The 18,412-nt window shown below is 35.6% G+C and overlaps 2 protein-coding genes, 1 long non-coding RNA gene and 1 pseudogene across 3 annotated transcripts; 2 read left to right on the forward strand and 2 right to left on the reverse strand.

The window, feature by feature from the left end:
- Window positions 1–8,061: 8,061 nt before the first annotated feature.
- Window positions 8,062–9,033, forward strand: LOC140973571 (uncharacterized). The gene has a single exon (XM_073436481.1). It carries the CDS (start codon window positions 8,115–8,117, stop codon window positions 8,898–8,900), a length of 786 nt encoding a protein of 261 aa, XP_073292582.1. The 5' UTR covers window positions 8,062–8,114; the 3' UTR covers window positions 8,901–9,033.
- A 54-nt stretch (window positions 9,034–9,087) lies between these two features.
- LOC140973570 (uncharacterized) lies at window positions 9,088–12,198 on the reverse strand. The gene is made up of 6 exons (XM_073436479.1): window positions 11,840–12,198; window positions 11,347–11,468; window positions 11,152–11,242; window positions 10,782–10,911; window positions 10,632–10,702; window positions 9,088–9,738 (listed from the first exon to the last, which is right to left on the reverse strand). The coding sequence occupies exons 1-6, from the start codon at window positions 12,127–12,129 to the stop codon at window positions 9,276–9,278; spliced, it is 1,167 nt and encodes a 388-aa protein (XP_073292580.1). The 5' UTR covers window positions 12,130–12,198; the 3' UTR covers window positions 9,088–9,275.
- A 1,118-nt stretch (window positions 12,199–13,316) lies between these two features.
- Window positions 13,317–15,357, forward strand: LOC140972196 (uncharacterized; annotated as a pseudogene).
- A 1,006-nt stretch (window positions 15,358–16,363) lies between these two features.
- Window positions 16,364–17,858, reverse strand: LOC140972197 (uncharacterized). The gene is made up of 2 exons (XR_012174462.1): window positions 17,464–17,858; window positions 16,364–17,044 (listed from the first exon to the last, which is right to left on the reverse strand). It is a non-coding gene; the product is annotated as an uncharacterized lncRNA (long non-coding RNA).
- Window positions 17,859–18,412: the final 554 nt, after the last annotated feature.

Consider the following 18,412-nt stretch of genomic DNA (forward strand, 5'->3'; position numbering starts at 1 on the left):
TAATAATTAATGCTCATTATTTTGATTATTACCTATTTAACTAATGTACTATGGGCTACCCTACATCTAAATAATTGAACAAGCTGACACAAAGCCCCCCCTCATTCAGACATTTCTTCCTCGGTTTTCCAGCAGCCAACCATGGGGAAGCTTCGGCCATAGTTGCTCTTGCAAAAGAAATTCTCCGGCTTAATTGCTCGTTCTTCGGTTATCTTGCGAATTATTTACCAGGCACGCTTTTACTTTCGTTTTCTAATCACTTATGCCCTAAGTATTCTGTAATAGATGTATATGTACGTTCGGTTGCGATCTTTCATGGGTGTGCGTTTTTGGTGGTGTTTTATCATGAAACTTGCATGGTTTTGAAGTTTGCTCACGTTTTCAGTATTTTTGTGCAAGGGCTGTTAATTTTGTGATGCAAGGGGACTGTGCAGGTCGTGGATATTGATGTCTAGGTGCTGGAGTGTTGAGGTCGTCAAGCTCGATCGGGAAATTCTCGGATCTAGCGGAGTTATACGTTTGAGGGCAGCATGGCTCAATTCCAGCCTTGAACGCCGACCCCTTGGGTCCGTGGTAGGGCTGGGAGGGGGCTGGGAACGGCTGGTCACGGCGGAAATATAAGTGAAGGAGTTTAGTTCGAAGGTGGTTCGGCCACGGCTAGGGTGTGAGTTTTAGGGTGCTCGGATGTTGTGACGTTTGGGGGCTGAAAGACTCAATTGGTTGGGGTCCAGTAAGGTCCTAGGATGGCTTAGACAAGGTCGAGTCAAGGACGGTCCTCAATGGTTCGGTCTAGGAAGGTTAAAACACGAATTTGGTGCAACAGGGTCAAGGTGGGAAGCTTGCTGGAATTTTCCAGCAACCATTCATGACTTTAGACGAGTGTCTAAGGGCTGAATTCGAGATCTTTAGGACCTTTTAGATGTTCACTAAGGGTGGTAAAAAGTTGGAGAAATTTTGGTTAAGTTTCAGGTCGATTCGGGTTAAAACCGAGACCCCGGTACAAGTTTTAAAACAATTCGGTTAAGTTATGAAATGAGCTAGAGTTTACGTCTAGGTGATAAGTGCATTTTGTGCACTTAAATTATCCTTATAATTCATATAGATTGTTAGTTTTCTTGGGCGAAATTATGCATTTTTGTTATCTTTGATGTACTTTCAGGAATACAGGTGAAGCTACTACATAGGCGTAAAAAGAAGCAAAAAATGGCGCTTAGAAGAAAATGGTGAAAATGGCCTTTCTCTGAAGACAGAAAGACTCGCGCATAGGCGATATGCGCGCAAGATTGCGAAAGACAAAGCAAAATAGAAAGGTCCGCGCATATGCGCCGAAGAAAGGAAAGCAGATGCATAATCCAGAGAGTGCATATGCGCGAGAGAAGAAACTCATACACAGAAGGTCTCGCGCATATGCGAGAGTTTAGGGCGCGCATATGCGCGCGACGCGAATTCCAGAGTCTGTAGGTTTAGTCATGGGCTTTAAAAAGAGGAGTTCGGAAATTTGGAGAAACAGCCGACATAACAGAGAAAATGAGCGAAAAAGTGAGATCCAACGGAGGACGGAACGCGAAGAAAGGAGATCGAAGACGCTGAATCCGGACACGGAGACGCACTTCCATCTCTCGCCAACACGTTTCTAATTCGATTCTTTACTTTTACGTTTTTAATGATTGCAAACATGTTTTGTATTGATTTAAATTTGAGTATGAACTAATTCTATTTTCTAGAGATTGACGTAGTCATGGTTGAACATATGTGATTGACGTTTTGAATTTTCATGAAATTAATTCATCGTGTTTATTTGTGATTTCTTGCTCTTAATCCTTTTGGATTACTGGCCATAATTCGATTGATTAAATAATTGAGATATAACACTCGACAGAAGGGATTGAGATTAGGACAGGGAAAATCACATCGTCAGACGTTTATAACGTGCAAAAGACGTATAACTCTGGTGAATCTACAAAAAGAATCTTGTTTGCATTTATTACTTGTTACATGATTTTGAATAGACATATTAAAATCAGTAATAGGTAATACACTTCTATTTATCACTTGAAAAAGAGAATAGGAAAATTCCGAGTTCTTGGGTAGTAAACATGATGCAATTTAATAATATGTTATTCAATTTTAATTTAGCATAGGGGAAACCAGACGAAATCATATCTCTAGATCGATCTACTCATTGAAATTCTATTGTGTGCTGCTAAGAATTACATTAATTGTTATTTTCTTTGAATCGATTATAAACCAACCCTTTGATTTTATAAATAAAGTTGAACTATGTCAATTATGGTACTTAATATACAGTTTTAACCTCGTGGGATCAATATCTGTACTTAAACCAGTACTAAAACTTGACACCATACACTTGCGGTAGTGAAAATACGCAACACTAGGAATGATTATAAATATGTTTTGGGACATTTTTAAGATTTTGGTAAGCTTCTGATCAAAATAATGAGTTTTGGATTTATCGGGATTTAATCGCCGCACGAAACGTTAATTAAAGAATTAATTGAAACGCCTAGATTTCTGCTTAATACAATTATGAAAAATTATATTTAAACTCAAATAATTATTAGAAGTCTAAGTTTTTAATTTTAGAATTTTATGCTGAGGTTTGATTTAATTCGGGATTAAAACGCATTAATATGTTATATTTAAAGATTAATTTAAAAGTAATCGATTTAAGCCAAATAAATAATATGAGAAAATTAATGTAGGCTTAAATAATTATTTGGGACATATTAGAGACAATGGAATTAAGAAAATGTCAAAAACGAGAAATTTTACGTCTAGGGGCAAAACGGTAATTTTTGGGTTTCCAGGGCAATATGGTCATTTTGCACCCAGGGTAAGATTTTGGTCCTGACAGCGCCCTGAGCATGTTCTATCATGTTTTTTTAAAATGTTATGCATCATGTTTATGATTTTTATGAAATTATGATAAATACGGTGCATGCTTGGTTTTAAGGAAAAAGTTACGTATATGCATGTTTTATTAAGTGGTGAATATGATGTTATTTTTGAAGGATGGGAATTTGGTGTGCTGTCGTTGACCACCAAATTAATTCCTACTCTTTTAAATAAAAACGAGTGTAATGGTGAGTAGGGTCGAATCCACAGAGAACGGTAGATTTATTTCTTTTGATAATAAAATTAAAAAGAGAGGATTTGTTTTGATAATTGCTAAATAAAATAACCTAAACTAAAATTAACCAGCAAAAGATACTGAATCTAGAATTTAAAATTAATCGACGAGAACAAAGTGAAGAATTTATTATGAGAAAATACTGATTCAAGGGGGTTCTACTAACTAATTATTTCACTGTTCATCGGTTAACCAATCATTTGTTCATGTTATTTCAAGCAATTAACTTTAGAATAATAGGGATAGCCGCTAAAATTCTTGTGTTTTCCTAAATTAATTGACCAAACCCAGCATTCAGTCAAAACTTACCAATAATCAACTGGGCACGATAGCGTTCCATATTTATTAAAGATAGCATTTTAGTTTCGTGAAAACAGTTAATCCTAAAATCTAACAACCGAGATAGCTGCAATTGAGAGATCTAGTTCCGTCGATTTATTTAGATTACACATGTTATGATAGCACAACACATCTAACCTATTGCTACTCACGTACCAATCGTTCATGACAATTACGGATCACTGAATTCATGGTTAGCATTAGAAAATCATACATCAAATTAAATTGTCAGATTAATTGACGTATAACATTCATATAAATAAAATCAGAAATCAACGAATACTTGAACAAAACACAAATATTAAATTAAAGTGCAAAAACCTCACAGTGATAAAATTAAAATAGTAGACTATCCCTTGAATCAGACTAAGAAATTAGTCAAGCATAGTTTGATCTACAATATCCATAAAAATTAAATAAGAAAACATAAAGAAATGCAAACTATTGTGTTAGGAGGAAATCTTCAAGCCTTGCGCTTTCACCTGTGTACGTGTGATGGAATATTTTTTTGTTCGAGAGAAACTAAAGCTGCGCCCCTTTTCTTTTTACGTGGAGTGGAGTGGTAGATTTGGGCCTAAATTCTTTGCTAAAAGCCCACTAATCTCTAATTAACCTAATTCTTAAAATATAATATAATAGATAATATTTTATCTATATTTTTCCTCTTTGTACTTTTTGGCAGCTGAAATATCATCACAAGGCGTGGCCACGCCTTATTCCCGGACCTCTTCTGGTTTGGGTATTTTCTTTCAAACTATATCTTGGAAACTTCAAATGTGATAAATATCGCCCTTTTTAACTCAATTTTGCTCCGAGACCGTGAAAGATCCTCCTATAATAAAATTACACAAAAATTTGTCAATTAAACATATCGGAGGTTAGAATAATGGGAAATATGAAAATAAAATGTTAACTATTTCGAACCTATCAGAATTAGTTGTGACTGAAGATGTATATGTATACGAGGACATGAGATGTGATGAGCTGAGGCCCGGGCTCAGTGGATGGGTAATGTTGTCGCTGATGTCCCCCGCCGCCTGGTAACGTGGTTATACGTAGATGGATCCATCGAAGAGCTGATACGAAAGTTACAACTAATGAATTGAATTCAATTAAAAGAAAAATGTAAACGTTTATGATGACATGAGATGACATGATTTAACACGTATATGCTGATACGATAATACATGCTATGATTATTACCATGTTTTGACAGGACACGTTTACGTATACGATTTTTACTGCAGACAAGAAATGTATGTTGATTATGCTATTTTTCACTGGTGTTTGCTACGTATGTGTACTTTTTATTACTGGTACATGTGTGTTGAGTTTTTAGACTCACTAGGCGTGGGTGATGCATGTGAGCTAAATGATGTGGAGACTGAAGGTGCCGAACTCTGAGTAGGCAGACCTAGTGGGACGACACGACCTGATGACCGCATGTTTTCCGCACATCATGATTTTATGAGCTTTGAGTAGACACGAGCAGTTTGCACGTTTTTATGATACGCTGTTGATTTTCAGGATTTTACTCGTTTATTTTATTTATGCATGTTTGTGATTATTTTTAAATGACATATTTTTTAATAGGGTTATATGCATGCAAAATATTTAAATGTTTCGAAAATGGGTGCTTTAAAAAAAAAATTATTTCCGCATTTTAAAAAAGGTAGACGTTACAATTATGTCTTCATAGCAGTGCAACATGGCCATGTTCTTGAACCGGATTAGGTGTTCTTCTATATCGGTATTTCCATCATAATCTCTAATCTTGGCTAACTTATAGTTAATGGGTAAGTGCTCATTCACTATCTGGCCCGAGAAAGAGCATCCCCTCAACTGATTTTGGAAAGTTCGGGAAGACCCGCCATGTCCTTTTAGCCACTTCATCTTCTTCCTCACTTCTTCTAAATTTAGACTTTTCCCGAGGATCGGATTCATCTTCAGATTCTTCATGCTCATATAAATAGCTCTTGTTGGGGGGTAATTTTCCTGCCATGCCCTCCTGAACCGCCCCCGCAATCCATTGGGCTAGCTCTTTCGGGGAAACAATGATGGTTTGTCGAGTATCGTTAGGGGTGGATTGCCCCGAGGGGACCCCTGATTTCGAGGTCTCTTTTCCATAGAGATTACTCTAGATGATTTTAGTGTCGGAATCATATCTACGTACTTTAGTGGGGTGTTGGAAGGATTTCCGGTGTGACCACTCATACGCTCAAGTCAATCAAGTATCCAAACGAAGGAAAGAAACTGCTTTTGAAGATAATATAGTGTAAGTTCTTATGACAATGAAAGTAGACTCCCTGATTTTACATCTATTGGAGCATTTATAAGGTCCTAGAGTCGGTGACCACTTTGAGATGCTCGGATAATGGCCACGATGTGAGGACGTGACCCACTTCTTGGTTTCCGCATGAACTGAGATCGTGGAGGGGAACAAACCCCTTGAATATCGGTGGACATTTCCATAATCAATTGACTTAGTCTTCTTGTGTTGCTCGATTGAGGCCATGGGCCCTGTCTTGTACAAGTTGTTAGTGGTCTGATAGGTTTCTTGGGATGATGCGTGCTCTAGGTGGTTTGAACATGGTGATCTTTCTTTACGCGAATTGGCTTCCACCCGGTCTCCTCTTCGCTTCACGGGACCAGCTCTGGATTTCCGATTTTTTTTCCTCGCCCGAGTCCAAAGATGACCTGAGCTCTTTCTGGGATTATCAAGTAGCTTTAAATAACTATCTTATGACCTTATAGATTTTCTAAAATATTTCTCTTTTAATAAAATATTATATACATTTTAAACTTTTCTATATTTTTTATTTGTTTATATAAATTTAAACATATCATAACTTTACGAAATTAAATTCTTGGCCAAAAATATGAATTTATTTATTTTTATATTATGTACAACTACAATATTTTATAACGAAATGCACCTCCTACCACATAAACCGTCAAGTGAGAAATCTACTACCTCAAAGACTTGCAACTTTTTAGCCTTCTATAGGATAAAAATAGCTTTATATTTTAATTTACAAGATATTATATATCAAATTATTAAGTTTTTTAAAAAAAAATCAAAACCAAAAATGGGAAAAAAAATCGGTGTTAAATAAATAATCCAAGAAAAGCTCAAAATCTGACATGGAGAGCGACTATTTACCGATAATAATTAGCAAAATAGTATAGTCTTAAAACTATTAGGCAATCTCCAATTCGTTACACTATATTATGCACTATAATTTGTGCTACATCTATTTTATGTAAAAATCATCTTCAAATCATTTACACTAAATTCTACATTATAAGATAATATTCCAATAATATTTTTTTTATTCCAACACTGATATTTTTATTTTCTAATAATTATTTATAATTTGATAATACGATGATAATTAAATCTTATAATTTATATGTTGAATTTAAATTATTTATATTATATAATTAAACTTTTAAATTCAAAAACCTCAAAAAAATACAATAACTAATAATATTTTGCTATCATAAAAAGAAACAGATCTCTTACTAACTTCTTTGACCCAATCTGATTACACTAATGAGTTTATACATAAATATTCTCAAACATCAATGTGAGAGTCACATATTTGGTGAGACGGTCTCACGAATCTTTATATGTGAGACGGATCAACCTTATTTATATTCACAATAAAAAGTAATACTTTTAGCATAAAAAGTAATAATTTTTCATGGATGACCCAAATAAGATATCTGTCTCACAAAATACGACCTGTGAGATCGTCTCACACAAGTTTTTGTCCATATTCAAAGGGTAAAATGATGATTAAAAGATATCCACTTTCTCCACCCACGATTACAACCCGAAATGCATTTTTTTCTCAAACTCCTTCAACGTCCAAAATTTCTATTAGATTATTCCGATTTTTTTGTCCAATTTATACGTAAAATATTTGTATACACATATGTGTGCCACTATTAATATTGTTGATAATTACATCAGATATCGAAAGGCTTAATTGAGTATTATCTAACTCCTTATTGGATTTTAATTCAATGACATCTTTTTATTCTAAATAATCGTTCGAATCATTCAAACTAAACTCATTTTTCTCATATTTATTTTATTTGGATGGCAATGAATGAGGACGTGGTTCTTTTGGTGGAAGAATTTCAATTTATTTAATTAAAAATTAATATGAAAGCATTACTTATTTTATTTTATATAATAGCATATTATTAAATTATTTTACTGTTATTTTAACAAAAAAAAAAAAAAAACAGACCATTTTCATTTTTAGCCAAATATTGGATTTTTTATTTTTATTTTTTAGAATAAATATTGGATATATTTGAATGGAAGAAATAGATAGATTACAAATATAAAAGAACATATGCCATATGAAATTACTATACAATTTGACACGTGTTAATTTAAAAAGGTTGGCCGGGGCATTCATCAACATTTGACTGACATCCAACTTTGTTTTTAAATGGATTAATGCGCACGTGTAATTTAGACGAAAGAAAAATAAAAGGCGCGCATAAACCAACTTCCTCCCCAAGAATAGGACATTTTCAACACCCACCTCCCCCACACTCCATCCAACTTTACCCACTTCTCCAAACCTCTTTTAGCTTAAAAGAAATGGCGATTCATATGAAGATGAAGAAACCCAAAATGGCAAATTCTAAAAATAAAGATCCTCACCTCATCAGCATTAGTATAAATCCATGCAGAATAAGAGTCAAGTTTCCCAAAATTCTAGCCAAATCCAAGCACAAAGGAAGCCAAAGCAGTGAAAATTACAAGAATAGGGAAAATGGACAGAAAATTCGAAAAGAATTACCAAAGGGGATTAGCACAATCATCTCCAGCGCTTGTGGCAGCAGAAATTCTAAAGAAATGTTGGTGTACACAAGTGATGATGAAGAAGAATCTACAGAAGAAAAAAAGACAGCGATTTTCGAAGAGGGTGAGCTAGCATTGACAAACATTGATAAACAGGGGAGACGTGAGAATGATGATGAGAACCACAAGAAACAGATTCGTGAGGTCAGCGACCAGTCTCTACTTAAGTCCTCGAGCTTCACTAGGATTTTCAGAAAGAGTAACGGTTTCCATTTGAAGAAATGGAAAAAAATTAAAGCGGACAATGATATGTTTTATGGTACCAAACAAGCTGGTATTAAGGCCAGTTATGCACGGATTAGAAACCTTGAGATCGGGGAAAAAAGAACCATGATCCACGGAGAAAAGCCGAAGGATGAAGAACAGAAAGATGAAAGACAAATGGAGCTATGCAAGAAAAGAATACTGATGGGAGAAAAGTGCAGGCCATTAAATGTATCAGGTGTACTTCATTACGATGAAGCTGGAATTTTATTACCAGAAGATGTTATTCCAAATGAAAAAACATGGGACTCCTGCTAAAGAAGATTCAGGGTTTTTAGAACATTGTCACCAAACCTGATGCCATTAGGTTTTTCCAGTGTTACACAAGATGACATGTATTTGTTTTTTGTTATGGACATATTTACAGTTACGTTTGTTGTGTATTGTGTGCTTCCAAGAGAGTACAAAGTTTCTATAATCATACACGGAAGACACGAAGGGCAAATTCACCCAGTAATAGGCATCCGCAAGAGAGACCAGAACTTCATTTAATTCAGATCAAAATGTCAAAGACAGAATAAATACAGCCGACACACAACATTTTTCAATACTACAGCCAGCGCTATCCATACTATATTTTCCCCAATCCATATGAAAAGGAAGTAAACAACAGAAACTGAATATAAAAAATTCTCACAGCTTGAGAGGCTTCAGTCCCAGGGATGCTCTAAGCCTGTTTTGCTCTGCAATCTCAGGATCAGGGTGGTCTGTTCCATCATCCTTCTTTGCCTTCTTTTCTTTCTTCTTTTTTGGTTCATCCCGAGCATCATCAGGCCCCTCCCCTCGCCTTTTTGGACTGGAACTACGATGCTTCTTGCGACGGTCATCGCCATCACGATCCTTGCGATCTCTGCTTCTACTTCGGCTCCTTGAATAGCTTCTTCTCCCACGCTCCCTGTCTCGCCTCTCCCTCTCCCTGCCTTCCCTATCCCTTTCCCTGTCTCTCTCACGACCATAATCATCTTCGTCTCTTAAGCGATGTCGGTCCCTGCCTCTTTCTCTATCCCTGTCTCTTTCTCTATCTCTATCGCGTCCCCTACCATAGTCTCTATCATACTCTCTGTCATAATCTCGATCTCTAGCATAATCTCTATCCCTGAAAGTTCACGCGGTTGATTAGCCTAAACTTCATGACACCATTTCAATTCAATGATTTTTTTTCTGGTAAACTGAATCAAAACAATCAGAAGGCCTTCTTTTGGTTGTTTGGGGTTAGGGGTAGTCAAGATAACACTACTAATCACCCAAAATCAAGAAAAACAGAAATTTCATCAAATGGATCATATAAAACATGAACAAAATTTTTAGAACTATTAACACTGGTTAAAAGGAGAAACTAAAAAAAAACAGGCGAATATCGTTCAACAGAAAAAACTGCAGAAATTCAAGATTGTACGATCCATCATACTTCTCAGCTGCACACTGCCAGTGCAGAGAAACCTGGCAGGATCATAATATAATGCTATAGGAAGCTGTATAAGCCATTTTTGGCTTGAAATGCCATGTTGGTTGAACATGTGAGTACATGTTATTGCTTAAGTTTGCTTTAAACACAGCTTCCAACTAACTTGTTTTGATGGATTAGAGAAATTTTAAAAGTTGGGAAAACAACTTCTAGTCTCGTACTCTCGTACCATAATACAACAATAGAAAGTATATTATGCATAACATTAGTAACCATCACAATCAATTATATCATCGGTGCCCCATAAAACAACAGAGCAAATTTACGTTTCAAGCACCAGAAGTGTATATGATCAATGACTATCCAGCAGTCACTGAATAAATCGCCTGAATGTTAAAAAAAAATAAGTATTCCAAACAAGTTTCTAAAAATAAAATAACACGTTCATCCATCACAACCCAAAACTATGTATGATCCTGCTGTGTATGGGCAGAAAGTGGCTTTGGCGTGTTGTACTATTAAACGACAAGAACGTCACAACTCAACTGGAGAAGACATAAAGAGGCCCATGGAGTAAGGCATACCTGTATCTATGGCTATCTCGTTTCCTATCTCGATCTCTGTCCCTAGTTGGACTTCGTGCGCTATAGTAATCCTGCAAGTAAATATAAGTTATGAAACAAGAAACCAGCAGGAAAGAAATCGAATTATACCAAAATGGATGACTGCTGGACCTTGTCATGATCCCCAGAATCTATTCCATTGGCAAGCTGGTCGTCTTCATCCTTTTCTTCATCCTCCTCAAAATCATCTTCAAGAGCACTTCTTCGAGGTTCTAGAGTACCAATTGCTTCAAGAGTCAGTCTGGAAAAAGTAAAAATGAACAGTTATGAGTACCTAAAGCATCACAGAGTGACCATAACATACAGAGATTAAATTAAGGGAAGGAAACCAAGGAGGAAGAGGAGAGAACGATACTTGAGACAGACAATGCAAGTTAAAACAACTATCACAAAATCAGGACTTGGGGATGTTCAAAGAGAACACACTGTGATGATAGAATGTAGGCCAAGGGTAAAAAATAGTACTTTATCTTCCAGATACCTTTTCTTGATCCGTGGCAATGCAATATCGCAAGAGTAATCTCTTGTCAGGAGTTCATCAACAAACTCATCAACATGTGTCAACGTGAATTCTGATACAAGTCAAGTAAGGCAGATATAAGTTAGGATGACACAGAAAATTATGATCTATACAAAGACCATATTATGAGGAAATAAAAAAGGTCAAAAACCTTACTTCCATCATTAAGCTTAAGCCTCAGCTTTCTGTAATCATTGTACAATGGTTCAAGGTAATGATACACGTCAACATCTGTCCCTGTGAGCCGCAAATAAAAGGCACCTAGCACCCGAACATATCTGCAAGTAAAAACAAGTGATGCCGGAGTTTTATTCGCGAAAGCAAGAAAGAAAGAAATCTGACAACAAATGACATCAACATGTAATCTTCTTTTTGGACCTGTAATTGAGTAGATTTTTTATAAATCCCGATTCTAAGAAACACGGACACCACTACCGTTTCATTAACAAATGATAATAGAATTTTATTTTCACGGAATCCTGCGGGCACAGGCAGATAATTTGCAATCGAACGACAGTAAAACAAAACAAACTAGCTAACAATTAGTATAAGTTCGAAAATTTTCAGTCACTTCCAATTCCATAAGCTCAATTGAATGAATCCCAACTCACTACTGTCACAACCGAAATGCAGAAAAGTAGAAAAATACTTGTATTCGGGGTTTTTGATAAATTCAACGACGATTTCCTTGTCGGGCTGAATCTGGAGCATCTTCATGACAAGGCAGATGAAAGGGGTGGGCTTCCGGTTCCCTCCGTGCGTACCGCCGAGGTGGTCGAGATCCATGGCCTTGTCGACCAGCGTCTCCGCCGTGAGGCCGAAGCATTGCTCCTTCCAGTAAGTGTTTTGATAAATCTTGGAACGCAAAATCTTCTCTACCAAGTTTTGAGGGTTCGTACCTCGTATGCTCTTGGCGAGAGGATCTGTTCGATTCGCCATTGGAGAAATTTCCCAAACCCTAAAACCTCCGAACCTGAGATTATTTGACTATTTTATATTCGATTATCAATGGTTTTTCACATGTATTTATTTATCTCACATATTCTTATTATTATTTATTATTTATTATTCCAATTCCAACTAACTAAATTAGTGTATTTCCCTTTTGTTTTTTTTTTTCAATTCCAACTAACTAAATTAGTGTATTTCCCTTTTGTTTTTTTTTTCAATTCCAACTAACTAAATTAGTTTTTTTTCTTTTTTTTTTTTTTTTGTTTTTTAAAAAAAAAACAACTTTTCTTTTTATTTTTTTTATTATAGAATATATTATTATAATTGGTCAATTTTCCCAAACTTAAAATCTTGTTGTCAGATTATATACAAGTCATCGACAATAACTTTTTCTATTTAAATATATATGATACATATAAAAAAAATATTTTATAGAATTTTTCTTCAATGTGTTTTATAAATTCTGAAATATTCAAAATCGGAATATAGATATCTATTTATTTTTTAAGAAACATATCTATATTTATTTTGTAGTTAAAATATAGCTTAAGTAAATTAAAATAAAAGTACTCGATGGGATTGAAGTTTCCTTTCGTATTTTCAAGTTGAACATGAATTTAAATAGTTTTATACTCGACTCGGATCGCTCTTTGTGGCTGGATATCGTTGTTCTAAAATGGAGGTCTAATTTTAAAATAAGTGAAAGTTATAGCTGCAACATATTTGATAAAATGCTTGCACACAAAAATTGTATTAAATTGCTTTTGATTTGAAGTATTGACTAAATTTGTGAGGCAAGTTTGAGCCTATGTTGAATGGAGTACACAAATTGGTTGCATTGGGTTAGTTTCCAAATACACCAAAGAAGATATCTCCTTAGGCTCTGTTTGTCTCGATGGATGAGAGAAGGATAAGATCACACATACTCTCTCATCCCTTGTACCTTTGACTTATTTATAAATATAACATGCCCATGGGCCCGATATTAAATATTGAAATCTTAGTACAAGATATCACACCACCCACTTGAGATGTGTTCTCACGGCTTGTACAGTGTTCTTGATTTTCAATTAATTTCCCCATACTGCCCTCATTAATTGTACTGAGTTAAAAATAAACATATTAAAATAAAGAAAGAACCCTACATGAGGAAGGTCTTTCGGGAACGAGAAAGCTGCGGCATAAGAAAGAATGGGGAAAAAGAAGTATAAAAACTGTGAGCCAAGAAGAAGTTTCAATCGCTTTCTGAGAACAGGGTTGACCGAGCGAGACGCTTTTGAAGAAGGCGTTGTCGAAATACACAATTTCTCTTCAAAAGTAGAGGTGAGCATCTAAAATTTTACAGGAAAAACCTACTGTCAAAGCTACGATTTGTTCTTGTTTTTTGTTTGTTTGTGATATATTTGTCTTGAATTCAAAGTCTATGCTCCCACTTGCAACCTTTTCTTATTTTTCTGTATTTTTTTTCTTAATCTTCTGCATCATTAATCTCCAACCAGTGGTGTTATTTCTTATGTTCCCCATCCTTAACCTCGACGGTCTGTTTAGATTTTCATTACTGCAGATGTGTACTTCGACTTCTTCAATATGTTACTGCATGATTACTCAGATTTGGACATTCATATGTATTATCTACAAAATTTATGACGTGACAGAGACATCTATGTGTCATGGGTGAAGAAGATGGATACACACAAGAGTTGCTAGTGTTGCAACAAATTCTTATAGCTTCCTTTGTGTTCCTAACCATTGTGTCGTGTTACTACGCCAAATTTTTAACTAAAAGAAAGCGTAGGCCACATAGAAGACGTGTAAGGCATGATGATCCTGAAAGAATAAATGCTCAAGTGAACCACTTAAGTAGGATCATTGACATAGGAGATGTCCAATGTATTGTTAATTTGCGAATGACTCATAATGCATTTGCACGTCTATGCTATCTCCTAACCCATGTCGGTGGCCTAGTGGAATCTAGGTATATACGAGTTGAGGAAAAGGTTGCCATGTTTTTGTCTATTTTAGCACATCACAAAAAAATAGGGTAATTGGCCATGACTACCTACGTAGTGGGCATACTGTCAACACTCATTTCCACCAAGTGCTAAGATGTGTTTTGAAACTACACCCGTTACTTCTCATGAATCTAGATCCAGTGACCGAAGACTGCTCGAACGAAGCTTGGAAATTTTTCAAGGTACAATGATATAAACATTTAGTAAACACTTGGTCCCTACAGGTCCTTTCCTCTGTTTTCAAACTACACCCACTGTCGTTATCTATTTGAATTGTCGTCGTGTATTTTCACAAACTTTGTAGGATTGTCTTGGAGCATTGGACGGTACCTACGTCAATGTTCAAGTATCTAATAAAGACAAGCCAAGATACAGAACAAGGAAAGGAACAACAGCTGTTAACGTATTGGCAGTGTGTGACCGTAACATGAATTTCATTTATGCACTAACAGGGTGGGAAGGATCGGCGGCAGATGCTAGGGTTCTTAGAGATGCAATTCACCGAGAGGATGGTCTAAAAGTTCCGCGAGGTGTGAATTATTTTTCATTATAATACTCTATCATGTTAATTGGTGCATAATACGAAAGGACCACAAATTATATATTTTAAATTTTGTGTTACTTCTACCTTATAACATGTGTGTAGCACACTCCAAATCTTTCCTAACTTAGGCAAAACTTTACAGGATGCTACTATCTATGTGATAATGGTTATGCAAACGTCGATGGATTCTTAACACCTTACAGGAGAACAAGGTACCATGTGGACGACTGGGCAGTTGGAGTTAGAGGTCCACAAAACTTCAAAGAGTATTTCAACTCAAAACATTGTCGTGCACGTAATGTAATTGAAAGAGCATTTGGTCTATTAAAGAGACGGTGGGCAGTACTACGGAGTCCGACATTTTATCCTTTGCAAGTTTAAAACCATATCATATTGGCATGTATGCTGTTACATAATTTCATCTGTCTTGAAATGCCTGAAGACCCACTAGAAAGGGTTGATGAAGTAATTAATGTCACAACAGAAGCTGCTGAAGAGGAATTTATTGACAATATCGAGTCTTCCCCAACTTGGGATTTGTGGAGAGATAACCTTGCAATGTCGATGTATAATAATTAAGTATCATACCAAATCTAGAACATAAACTTTACTGTATTGTAATACTTATTGTGTTGCTTGCAAGCAAGACTTGTTCGTCGTTATCACAGTTGTGTTGTTGCACTCCGGATGACACGAGTGTTGGATATATCTTTTATGTGATTCATGATCTGCATTTACGCCATTATATTTTTCTCTTTATTATCATTGTGCAGATGGTTATTTTCTTGTTAATCTATGAATCAATGCAAAGTCTTCATCCGACTACAGCCACCAGTTTCAACATGTAGAAGCACATCATTCTTTGCTGTCAGCCTCTCCTTATCACATGAGGATTTTTTCTCTGCACACGAAACAGCTACATCTTGGGCACAAATGGATTTTTTGCGTTTAGGAGGGGATGGTAAAATCTCAACTTCTTCGTCTGAAGTGAGATAAACGTACCCGAAGTCTTCTTTCCAGTAACTGGGTAATAGATATTTCCAACTACTTGTAACACTATCATCAGAACCTTGTTTCTTTTTCTTACTCATTCTCACGTTCAAGTAGATGAGGAAGAATGATATTTGAATATAATATTAGGTATCCTCTATGCACTTCATCTCATACGTTTGTAAGCTTTAAATAGAGAATATGTACTCACAACTAACTCATTAAAGGCAGTCAAAACACAAATGTCAAACTTGAGTTAAATTGCTTTGAAACATGGAGTAATAAGATTCTGCAAAATAAAATCTTTTGGTAGTTGGATAATTTAAATGCATGTAATAATTATCAAGTTCATTCATTTACATAAATGCTAGAATAACGCATTTTATGGTGGAAAATAGGACTCATGTGCCAGTTATAAAAATCATACGTACGAAAGTAGACACATTAATAAAACAAAATAGGAAGGATACATACATTCATTTCATGTGCTACATTAATAGTGACAAGTACATTACATCTAAAGAAGCATATACACTATCTTAAAAACAACTGGTACTTCGCGCTTAATATTATTGAAAAATATTAAAAAGGATGTCACAAAGGATCAGTACCTCGAAAAAAAAATGAGTATGCATTACTAACCCGCATTGAAATCAAGTGTCATGGTTGGTGGGTATAACCAAATGTATATATCTTGCATTAACTTGCTTCAAATACAAAGATTGGTACAATCGCATCATACATTTTCCAAGCAAAAAAACTGTGACAACTCATGTCAGAAGCAAGATACGTCACATATAAACCCACGATTAACATCCCAGAAACAGTAGCAGCTTAAACGATCCAAACGCATAGTGCTCTAACATAGAAACACGTTCAGCAATGCATCTTACTTGGAAACAATTAAAACTAATATTGCTAAAAGGATGACACAAAGCAAAGAGGAAAAGCAACCAAAACAACAACATATTTGCTCTTCAGTTAATTTCGGGGCTGGTTGGACATGTTTGGGAAGGTTTGAGGGCGAGATTGACCTGTGGTCGATATTCGATGTCGATGACTCAGCTTGGTTTGACGACTCATTGAAGGGAGGCTGAGTGTGCACGTTTTTTCTATTACCAAAGTTGGTCGATGGCGCACCACTTGACACACTTCCGTTAAAAGTTGGCTCCAGATTAGGCATGCTATGGAGTCCATGGTATTCATCATACCAGATAAATTTGTTTGGATGCTTCAAAGATGCCGGACAGATGTAGTAATACCTCCTGGGACGTGTAGCAAATTCTCCCGCCTGCATTAGAAGCATTATCCCATTCCCGCACTGACATTGGGGTGGATTTCATAGGTCCATAGCAAACTGCATAGTAAATGTTCTAAATCAGACATAAAAAAAATGGCATTGAATAATAGTGTAGTTAAATGATCTGTCAAATAAACAAAATAATCAAACTTGCTTTGTCTACAAACATGAATCCAACAAAAATATGCGAAGCATGAGATGTAAACAAAAATGAATTTCTCTCATTACACTCACTTTGATGACATTAAGCAATAAATAACTTCGACAAAAATAAACATGATTCTTAACATCGAAGATGCTATAAAACTATCATTGCTCGTAAACATCCGTCCGATTAACATAAGTTAACAAAAAATTAACAATCTAACAACATAATTAACAATATCATCTAAATTATGTGATCCCTAAAACAAAGTTCGAAAAACAAAATTGAGTACAGTGGGTAGCAATTTTTCACCAAAAAAAAATGAAATGACCTGATGAAAAAATCACTTCGAATTAAAGAAGCTGAAAATGCTACAAGATTTCTAACAAAGACATCAGCTTAAAAACCTGAACGACCAACAAAAATGATGCGAAAAAATGAAACATAAATACGTATCTTAAGTTCGGACGTCACCGTTTTCTTCGGCACAATTGTTGATTGTGCCGGCTGAGATGAGTTAATGGTTGAAGGGGAACGAGAAATAGAAGGTGACGTGCAAGTCTGAAGAAGGGATTTGAAAATGGAAATGTGCTTGACTGCAAACCAGTTCATTAAAGAAGAAAATGAGATGTACACGTATACTCGAAACATGTGCAAGGGCATTGTAGTACTTACGCGTGATTTTAATTTTTTTCTTTTATTGATGTGTACTTGACAGCATATGTTATAACACTGTAACAAACACTATATACTATATCACATGTAGTTTAGTTATCCGTATATTAAGTCTTACTATCACTAATATATCTTATCCCAAGGTTTACTCAATCACACATATCAAACAGTAGTTTAATAAATTAGATAGACAGTTTTGATTGGTCTACCCTACAAGATTTATGTAAATAGTTGTATAAATTATATCTTCTAGTTATATTTCTTGGGTTTTTTTTAAAAATAATTTAAATTTTAAAATTTAATTCAAAAATAATTTTTTAAAATTTTTTTTTCAAAAATACTGCAATTCGTGCTTACAAAACAAGGACCATGGTCCACGTTGCAATCTTCCGCGCTTACGAAGCACTGATAATCGCAACGTGGAGCCACGTGGGAGCGTCCGCACTTACGAAGCGCGGGCGCTCCACGTCGGTCGAGCGTCCGCGCTTACCAATCGCGGACGACGTGGCGCTGTTCCATTGGACCGACCCTTATCTGCGTTGGATTCTCTTTTTCCTTCTTCCTCCTTCTTCCTTCCTTTACCCTTTCATTTTCGCATTTCTCAC

This window comes from Primulina huaijiensis, chromosome 3 (genome assembly GCF_012295235.1).
Source record: "Primulina huaijiensis isolate GDHJ02 chromosome 3, ASM1229523v2, whole genome shotgun sequence".
NCBI lineage: Eukaryota > Viridiplantae > Streptophyta > Magnoliopsida > Lamiales > Gesneriaceae > Primulina > Primulina huaijiensis.